Source organism: Callospermophilus lateralis, chromosome 7 (assembly GCF_048772815.1).
Source record: "Callospermophilus lateralis isolate mCalLat2 chromosome 7, mCalLat2.hap1, whole genome shotgun sequence".
In the NCBI taxonomy this organism is placed as follows: domain Eukaryota; kingdom Metazoa; phylum Chordata; class Mammalia; order Rodentia; family Sciuridae; genus Callospermophilus; species Callospermophilus lateralis.
In genome coordinates this window covers 117966116-117975144 of record NC_135311.1, presented here as the reverse complement: position 1 = coordinate 117975144, position 9029 = coordinate 117966116, and the positions used below count along the sequence as shown (strand labels likewise).

At 53.2% G+C, this 9029-nt stretch overlaps 1 protein-coding gene across 1 annotated transcript; it reads left to right on the top strand.

Moving 5' to 3' along the window:
* The first annotated feature begins 848 nt into the window (after window positions 1-848).
* Window positions 849-6171, top strand: Adprs (ADP-ribosylserine hydrolase). The gene is made up of 6 exons (XM_076862961.2): window positions 849-1085; window positions 3453-3549; window positions 3804-4011; window positions 4090-4274; window positions 4616-4716; window positions 5355-6171. Exons 1-6 carry the CDS (start codon window positions 857-859, stop codon window positions 5645-5647), a joined length of 1113 nt encoding a protein of 370 aa, XP_076719076.1. The 5' UTR covers window positions 849-856; the 3' UTR covers window positions 5648-6171.
* The last annotated feature ends 2858 nt before the right edge of the window (window positions 6172-9029 follow it).

Here is a 9029-nt window from a genome sequence, read left to right as displayed (position 1 = left end):
CCCACAAAGGTTTCTTGACCCTCCTCTGTGTAGAGGAGCAAAAATGCAAACATCAGCTCCTCAAATTCCACATTCTAAATCCAACTCCTTCCTTTTCAGGGAAAATCTCTCAACACCCCCATGGGCTCTAGCAGCTGGCCCCAACCCAGTTCTGCCCTAGCTGGAACCTTGCATACCTTTTTTTTTTTTTAAGTTGTTGATAGATCTTTATTTTATTTATTTATTTAGGTGTAGATGGACACAATACCTTTATTTTATTTATTTTTATGTGGTACCAGGGATTGAACCTAGCGGTTCTCACATACTAGGCAAGCGCTCTACCACTGAGCCACAACCCCGGCCCCTATTTTATTTATTTATATGCTGTGCTGAGACTCAAACTCAGTGCCTCACACAAGCCATGCAAGTGCCGCTGAGCGCCAGCCCCACCCCTTGCACATTAGCTTTTTGATGCCCAGGGGAAGCGCCGAGGCTAGGATCACACCAGGAGGGCATGGAGGACGGGGTGGGCCAAGAGCTAGGGCTGCCCGGAGAGGGCCGGAAGCAGGGGTGCCCGCCCATGGGAGGCAATGGCCTGGAGCGACTTGATGGTCTGGCTCAGTACCTGCCCCTCGGAGACCCTGTAGTGGCCGTCCCGCCCCGCTGTGACGCCATTAACAAGTACCGAGAATATCGGGCGCCAAAGCGAAGCTGGCGGAGACGGAGACTGCGCGGTGCCGAAACTCTGACCGCTAGGTGGCGCTGTGGATGAGGGCGACACAGAGGCTCCAGTCCACCGGGGGGCGCTGTGGGCCGCGGGGATAGAAGGACGCGGCGGCGGTGGCGGCACCGGAAGTAGCGACTGGCCTGCGCGCGGATGGCGGCGGCGGCGGCGGCGGCGGCAGCAGCAATGGCGGCGGCGGGCAGCGGCGGCGCCGGTGCTGCCCGATCCCTCTCGCGCTTCCGAGGCTGCCTGGCTGGCGCGCTGCTCGGGGACTGCGTGGGCGCCATCTACGAGGCACAGGATACAGTCAGCCTGCCGTCTGTGCTGCGTCACGTGCAGAGCCTGGAGCCGGAGCCCGGCTCGCCTGGGAGCGCGCGGACAGGTGGGCGGGGCGGGCTCTTGGGGTCTGTGCGGGCTGGCGGGGACACTCAGGAGTGGGCGGACTGCGACGGCCTGATGTGCGCTCAGACCAGACTGCTCAGGCGGTGGGCCAGACCCTATGGCTCGCAGACACCTGGAGCTCCGGTGCCCTGTTCCCGCTCCGCCTTTCTGTCCCCAGTTCCGTGGTGCGAGCCTTGCCTGGCGTCGCTCCCCTGCACCGCGCCTCGTCCGGTGCTTCCAGTCAGCGCTTTCCACCAGTACGCCTCAGCCCCGCGCCTCTCAAGCCTCCGCCACCTAAAATCTTAGAAGAGAGCCACATTCCTCTGTGTGGCCCACTGGCCCGCCCTCGCCTGTCTGTCTAGAGTCTTGTCCTGGCTTCCTTGGGTCCACTCACCCGCGCGTCCCCCGCGCAGGTCTTTGTTGGGTGTGCTCTGCCCCTCCCTAAAAAGCTCGCTCTCCTTCCTTTCTCCCTTACCTGTGTTGTCGACCAGTGACCCCGGTTCCCAGCCCAAGTGTCAGGTCTGAGGTCGAGCACAGGATGCGGTTCTTCTTGAAGAGCAAGTGGGATGAGAAGGGAAAAGGGCGGCCCTCAGAACCCTGGGGAACACCCATGTGTGACAGGCAGGTAGAGGAGAGGGCTGGGGGGAGTTAGGGAAGGAAACAGCAGGAGATTGAAGAAGCAGCAGGAATGTGTCAGGAAACCTGAGAACAGAATTAAAAGATGAAGACACTGGTCATGGTGTCCAGAGAAGTGAAGTAGGGGGAAGTCTGGACTTAAAAGTGCATTTCCTGTGGGTTAAGGAGGAAAAGGGGGCAGAACGTAGTATGGATAGGTGTGAAGGAGAGGAGATGAGCTGTAATTAAGGTGAAGACAGGATGGAGAAAGGGGCTTTTATTTCCTCTTCGGTTTAACGTTAAGATGAGGAACAAGCATGTTTTCGGGTTAGAGGTGTTTTAGGACCCTTTGAATACAAGTGACAGAAAATCTAATTAAAATGATCTAAGCAAAAAAGGGAGTATATTGGCTGACATAACTGAGAAGTCCAGAGAGGTAGGTCTGCCCTCAAGCAGAGCTGGATCCAGGGATTCAAACTGGCACCTCCAGGCTTAATTCTTCTCCAACATCCAGATGAGCTTTCTTTGGGTGAGTCCACTCTCTGCAGTCTTCCCACTGGGGTGGCCCCCAGCAGCTCCAGCAAGGAATTTCTCTTTGCTACAGCCCTCTGAAAGTCCCAAATTGAGTCTCACTGGCCTAGCTGCCAACCTGCACTCATCCCTAAACAAGGGATGGCATGTGCTTTTTGATTAGGCTGGAGGTGGGGTCAGCTCCTCGCCTGAGTCCCATGGCTGAGAGTGGAGAAAAGTGGTTTCCTAGGGAAGAGCAGGGTGTAATGACCAATGAGAATAAATGTGGTTCCACCTCAGAGGAGAGGTTGAAGAGATGAAAGAAAGGCACAAAAGAAAAGCAAGGCCCCTGAGAAAATGGACTGGGGTGGACTTCACCTTGGACTGGGAGATAGACTTCCTCAGAGGGGAGTCTAGAAAGTGCAGCTGTGAGTCAGGTAACTGCTAGCCACTCTTCTGGTGAAGTAGGAGGTAAGGGTTACCTAAGGGGGAGAGGGTTTGGGCTTGGGATATGCTGAGGGGGTAGACTAGGAATACATGGAGTGGGAGGGGGGGCTTACTGGGGAGTCCACTTCATTCTCTGTAATTGTCTCTTCTCAGGTAAGGCCAAAGCCCTGTGCCTCCCAAGCTAAGTGTGCCATGTTAGAAGTGCCAAGCAACCCTCACAGGCAGCCCGCAGGAAAGCAGATGGGGCAGGATGGAGGGAGGGGAGCGGCCCCAGCTGGGAAGGACTTGACCCAAGCGCCAGGCAAGGGAGCCATGGGATAGAAGGTATGCCAGAAGGAAGGCGTCAGGCTGGGAAAGGCTTTGGCACAAACAATAAATTGGGACTTCATCGTGAAGGCAACAAAGCCATTAAGAGCAGGAGAGTAGGAGGAAGGTGGTGGTCTACTTTTGGGCTGAACTCTGGCTGCAGTTTAGGTTGCATTGAAGAGTGGGAGACATGGGGGAGAATTTAGGGTCTCTGTGTGCAGCCCAAGCAGATCATATCAAAAAGAACTGCAGTGATGGCAGACAGAAGGGAGCAGAAGATTTCCTTCAGAAATCAACAGGATGTGACTGACTTGGAATAAAGAAATGCTGAAAGTCCCAAAGTTGAAATCCTGAGCCTCCCTAGAGCCCAGGAAACTGAAGGGGAGAGGCTGATGTAAGGTCAGGGTTGAAGTGCTACCTTATGAGGAATAAGCAAGAGACTTTCACCCCAGAGTGTGCAGCTTGTTCTCACCCTTCACTCTCCCCACAGAAACCTTGTACTACACTGATGACACAGCCATGGCCAGGGCCCTTGTGCAGTCCCTGCTGGCCAAGGAGGCCTTTGATGAGGTGGACATGGCTCACAGGTGAGGGGGATGGTCCTGAGGTGAACAAACCACATGGGCAGAGTCACTACGCCCCAAGAGAGCAGTGAGATCTGTGTGTGCTTAGGACATGCACCTTCAACAGGACCTGTTTCTCAGGCCGACACAACTTCCCAAGCTGAAAATGCCCCCGCTGCTAGTACAGCCTTGTGCTTCTGTTTCCAAACCAGCCTGGACTTTTCATAGCCCTGAGGCATCCTAGAAACCCCAGTTCTGCTTCCCTTCACCCCCACTAGGTTTGCCCAGGAGTACAAGAAAGACCCTGACAGAGGTTACGGGGCCGGAGTGATCACCGTCTTCAAGAAGCTTCTGAGCCCCAAGTGCTGCGATGTCTATGAGCCTGCCCGGGCCCAGTTCAATGGGAAAGGCTCTTATGGCAATGGAGGTGCTATGCGGGTAGCAGGCATCCCTCTGGCTTATAGCAGTGTCCAGGATGTGCAGAAGGTATTGGGGGCAGGCTGGCACCTGGGCTCCCCTTCCTCACCCGCAGCATGTGTGTGACAACAGCCCCCCTCTCCCTAGTTTGCCCGGCTCTCAGCGCAGCTGACCCACGCCTCCTCACTGGGTTACAATGGCGCAGTCCTGCAGGCTCTAGCTGTGCACCTGGCTCTGCAGGGTGAGTCCTCCAGTGAGCACTTCCTCGAGCAGCTCCTGGGCCACATGGAGGAGCTGGAAGGGGACGCCCAAGCCGTCCTGGATGCCAGGGAGTGAGTACGGGTTGGAGGCAGGGCTGAGGTGTGTCTGAGCATGCACATGGCAGGGATTGGGGAGCCTTTGGGATGGCTGCAAAGCCAAACCTGCCTTCTTTCATTTCAGACTTTAGGGAAGGGTGAGAAGAAGCCCCTTTGCCTTGGCTGTTTTCAGGGCTCTCGGGATCCCAGAGAACAAAATGACCCACTCACACCGGGGCCCCTCCCACTCCTTGTCAGGGACCTGTGCTGAGTGGGAGCCTGATACACCCCTGCCTACTCACACAGGGTCCTCCCCCTGCCCAGTGTCTTCACCCTGCTGGTTCTGAATTCCCTGAAACCTTTCCCTGAACCCACAGGTTGGGTATGGAGGAGCATCCATACTCCAGCCGACTGAAGAAGGTTGGAGAGCTTCTAGACCAGGATTCTGTGACCCGAGAGGAAGTGGTGTCCGAGCTAGGTACGTGGACCCTGGTGTCAATTGGTTCCCCTACACCTGTCATTCTTTATGGCCAGTGGGGCTCAGGGCCCGGAGGGAGGGGACCTGGAGTTGGGCTGTGTGTGCTCGGAGGGGGCTTCCTGTTATATTATAACCCTAGCCTGCTGTGACAGCCAGAGCTACTCTCTGTAGGGTCCCTAGCAGGGTTGTGAGCACAGCACTGCCTTGCTCTAGACCTACAGCACCTTCAGTGTCCTGAAGTAGATCTGTGTCCCCAGAAGTGGCAGCTAGTTGCCAGTTTTTACAGCTAATGTGATAATGGATGTTGTTTATCTAGCACCGTCACTGTGTAGTAGGCACAATGCAGAGTGCCTGATAGACAGGACCTCACTTCACCCTCCCAGTAGCCCTATGAGAGGGTGACACCTTTAGTCACTACACTGAAGGGTAAAATCCAAGAGCAGGAATCTTGGTGGTCAGGTAACTTTCCCAATCACCAGGCAGTTCTTGGAAGGCAGAGTTTTAATCTAGGTTATCTGACCCTAGAGTCTGTGATCTTGATCACAGCCCTCCTTGGAGCTCAGGGTGTTGACTTATGACAGATGGCTAGAAGTCTGGTGGCAGGGGCAAGTCAAGTTCTGTGATCTGGCTTCCTGCAGGGAATGGCATTGCTGCCTTCGAATCTGTGCCCACTGCTATCTACTGCTTCCTTCGCTGCATGGAGCCTGACCCCGAGATCCCCTCTGCTTTCAATAACCTCCAAAGGACTCTCATCTATTCCATCTCACTTGGCGGGGACACAGACACCATTGCCACCATGGCTGGCGCCATTGCTGGTGCTTACTATGGGATGGATCAGGTGCCAGAGAGCTGGCAGCAAAGTTGTGAGGGTTATGAGGAGACGGACGTCCTGGCCCAGAGTCTGCACCGAGTCTTCCAGAAGAGTCTGTAGAGGCCACACTGCTGGGGCTCTGCCATGTCCAGCAGGACCAACTCTAGCTCAGATTGGAAACCAGAGGCCCTTCAGCTGGCTCTCCTGCTTCAGTCTCCCTGCAGTATGGACCGAGTGCACCTTTGGGGGAGGTCACAGGAACAAGAAGCAAGGGACAGATGCTTTCTTGGAAGTCAGGGTTCTGGCTTCCTGCAAGCCATAGGGCACCCCTGGGGTCCTCAGATATGAGGGACCAGGACAGGTTTTATTTTGGAGGGTGTGTTTGGCACTTTCCGTTTTTATCTAGAACATGGGACTTGGGGAGGTGGAAATGATCTGCAGTAGCATCATTTCTATCTGTTGGGTTTTAGCCAATTTCAGACATCCTGCCCTTGACTGGGCAGAGCCCCCCAGTAGGTCATTTGGATCAAGGGAGACACCTGCTTCCAGTTGGTCTGTGTCCACACCTGGTGTTTGGCTGTCACGGGGCTTGTTAACAGCTTCCAGTGGAAGTCGTGCAATAAACAGTTTTTAGCAAATCTCAACAGTTTCCTATGACTCTCTTGGTGACCTGACCTCAAGCCTTGTACTTCCCTGTTGGCTGTACTCTTCTAAGGAATACAACCCCAAGGCAACGAGATGCTTGCTATGTTGTCAGGCATGATGCCACTTCTTGCAGCTAGCCTCACTGTTGTGTTAGGAAGGGCAGAGCAGTCATAGTTTGGTGGCTTTTCCTGTTGGAATTTGCTCAAGAGTAGCCCTGGCAGATGGGCCAAGTGTTTTGCCAGAGACAATGGGCAGGAACAAGCCAGATTTTCCTGCTGTCTTGTCCCCAAACAAGACCCAGACTCAGTTGGGCCAGGAATGGGAGCAGAGGGCACCTGTCACCAGACTGCCAAGCTTTGAGTGGAGGGTGCATCATCCCAGGTGACCTATGTGGACTGAGTGCTGTATATCTCCTTAGGGCCTGGCCAGTGGCCTTGTCCCACCAGGAAGTTTTGCACAGCATCCATTTTAAAGAAAGGACAATGAAAAGACACCACTCCTAAAACTGTGGGGATGTTTTTGAGCATCCTTCCAGGCTTGCTGGTGTGCCTCTCCATGGCTGGCTGAGCTCTTGGGACTGTCGTGCTGGTCTGTTTTCAGCCATAATGGGGTTCTGTCAGGCTGAGGCATACCACAGGACTTCTCAGGGCATGGATTTTTTTCAGTTCCCAGAGCCAGAAAGAGGTGAACATGCTGCTGCTGAGCCTGGCAGGTTGTGAACAGGTGCTTTCTCCCCAGGACAGAACCCCAGCCCTGTCTTTGGCAATGACCTGGCACAAGCCCCACCTTCAGGAGCAAAGACTCATAATCTTTCATTCATAATTTGTATCAGATGTTGAAACTTGGCCCTTAGGATCCTGAGCCAGTTGTCATGCTCCACTGCCCCTGAGCGTTTGCAGGAATGTTCCAGTGAAGTTCAATCTGTTTCCCTGAGGTTTAGCCATTGCTGTCCTTGGGCGTTTTCCTGGTGCAGAGCCTCAGCAGCATAGGATGGATCATCCAGCATTTCTGATGTGACAGAATCTCAGGTTGGGGAGCTGGTGAGGAATGCACACTCCTTGAGGGCCCAGAGAAATCCCTGATGCCTTCCCAGACACCTCTGCACCAATGCCAAGTTCAGCAGAGTGCTGTTTTGTACAATGGGTTTTATTGAGGTTGTGTCAATACAGTCAATACTGTTGTTTTTCTTTTCAAAAAGAAGTCCCATTTTCTTTGATTCCCCAGTGCATTTTTCCCAAATCTGTGACACAGAGCACGTGATAAGTAGAGAACTAAACTTCCTATACCAGGTTAGAAATGAAATTACTAGTTGAAAACATTTAAACCTAATCTTTAAAAAAAAATTAAGAATCAGAATATAAAAATGCACAAGGTAATATAGTTTTCAGTTAAAACCTGACTTGTTTATCAAAGCCAGTCAGTTAAGTGGACACCTGTATCTCAAATCCCATAAATATTTCAGAAATGTCAGCCACCCTTCCCTAAAGGCTTCAGGAATGAGATTTGGCAGAAGTACAACTCTGAAACTGCTGTTGGGTTTTGGTTTTGGTTCCCATGGAACTTGGTTCCCTGGGCTGCCAATTGAAGCTGATCAATTTCTGCCAATCAGATCCCAACATCAAATTATAGTGGCTTTGACCCAGGAAAGGAGGTCGCACAAAGGACCCTCCCAGGTTTGCTTTGAGACTCTTCTCTTGACTGTTAGGGAGAAAGAAAACCACCATGAACCCAGCCAAAAACTTTGTTCTTAAAGTCACTTGGGCAAATTTGGGTTTGCATTTCTCCCTTTGAAAGCTAAAGTGAGCAGTCAAGTAGCCTGCAGTGGGAAAGTTGTGGGCAGGGTGGAGATTTGGCCAGAAGCCTAGGGAACCACAGCTTAGCAGTCAGCAGTCATCCTCCACCTTCGACACGCACATCCTGGAGTGGTCATATCAGAATACAGCAAGATGGTTTGTCGAATGACCTAGGTTTACACTTGGTACAGGGAAGTGAATTGGCTTGGTGAGGGCTGAGAGGCCTTGGACCATGGTAAAAGTGACAATCCTTACATAAGCAAGAATGTCCACCATCCCTGCCCCAGTACTAAACTTCTCAGCTTGAACTGGGGCTCAGGAGTTGGGAGGGGGAGCCTATTTCCTGCAGAGGTGCTGGGGAGAATGGCACAAACACCCAGAGCCAGCTCATTCCACAGGGACCTGTTGGCACCCTTTCTTTCAGAACCTTGGCCTCCTGGGCCCTAATCCTACTTAGAGCAGGAAATTGAAACCGGAGGGTAGAAGGGAGGAAGCCCCACAGATTAACCCCTCTGATAGGCACACAAACCCACCATGTGGTTCTCGTTAAGGAAAAGCAAGTGGGAGCCTTCTTCATCTCCAAGTTTGTGTGCCTCTAGCTCAGAAGGCCAAATGAAAGGTCTTTGCCTTGGGGGCACTTGGTTTGAGGGTGGCAAGGATCCCCTCACATTTTGTTACAGAAAACCAGCTCAGGTAAAAGGAGAGTGGGAGGAGTGTTCATGTTTGCCATCAGTCCTGCCAGAGTTTGGACTGCCGCGGCAGACCCTAGGAGCCTGTTCACTGCCCTCATGCTAACCAGGGCAGAGCCAGTGAGGGCAGCTGGGTAGATGGAGATGAGTGTAAAGAGCAGGCATCCTGCCCCAGGCCCATGCCCCCACCCCACACAGACCATCTTTCCCCATATGCAATTGGAGCAGGGAATGTCCCTGCTATGGGCAGGCCTGATGCCACAGCATCACTCTGGGGTTGCATTCTTGGCCGAGTATCCACACTGACCTCCTTGATGGTCCCTGTCTTCTCCCTTTCTCCTAAAGGGAAACAAAAACTTAAGAAAATCCACTGTC

Excerpts from the sequence above, each read along its gene's own strand:
- Adprs (XM_076862961.2), top strand. The coding sequence starts at position 857 with ATGGCGGCGGCGGCGGCGGCGGCGGCAGCAGCAATGGCGGCGGCGGGC. Across the intron at positions 1,086-3,452 it reads GCCTGGGAGCGCGCGGACAG|AAACCTTGTACTACACTGAT; the intron begins GTGGGCGGGGCG and ends CTCTCCCCACAG. Across the intron at positions 4,717-5,354 it reads GGAAGTGGTGTCCGAGCTAG|GGAATGGCATTGCTGCCTTC; the intron begins GTACGTGGACCC and ends GGCTTCCTGCAG.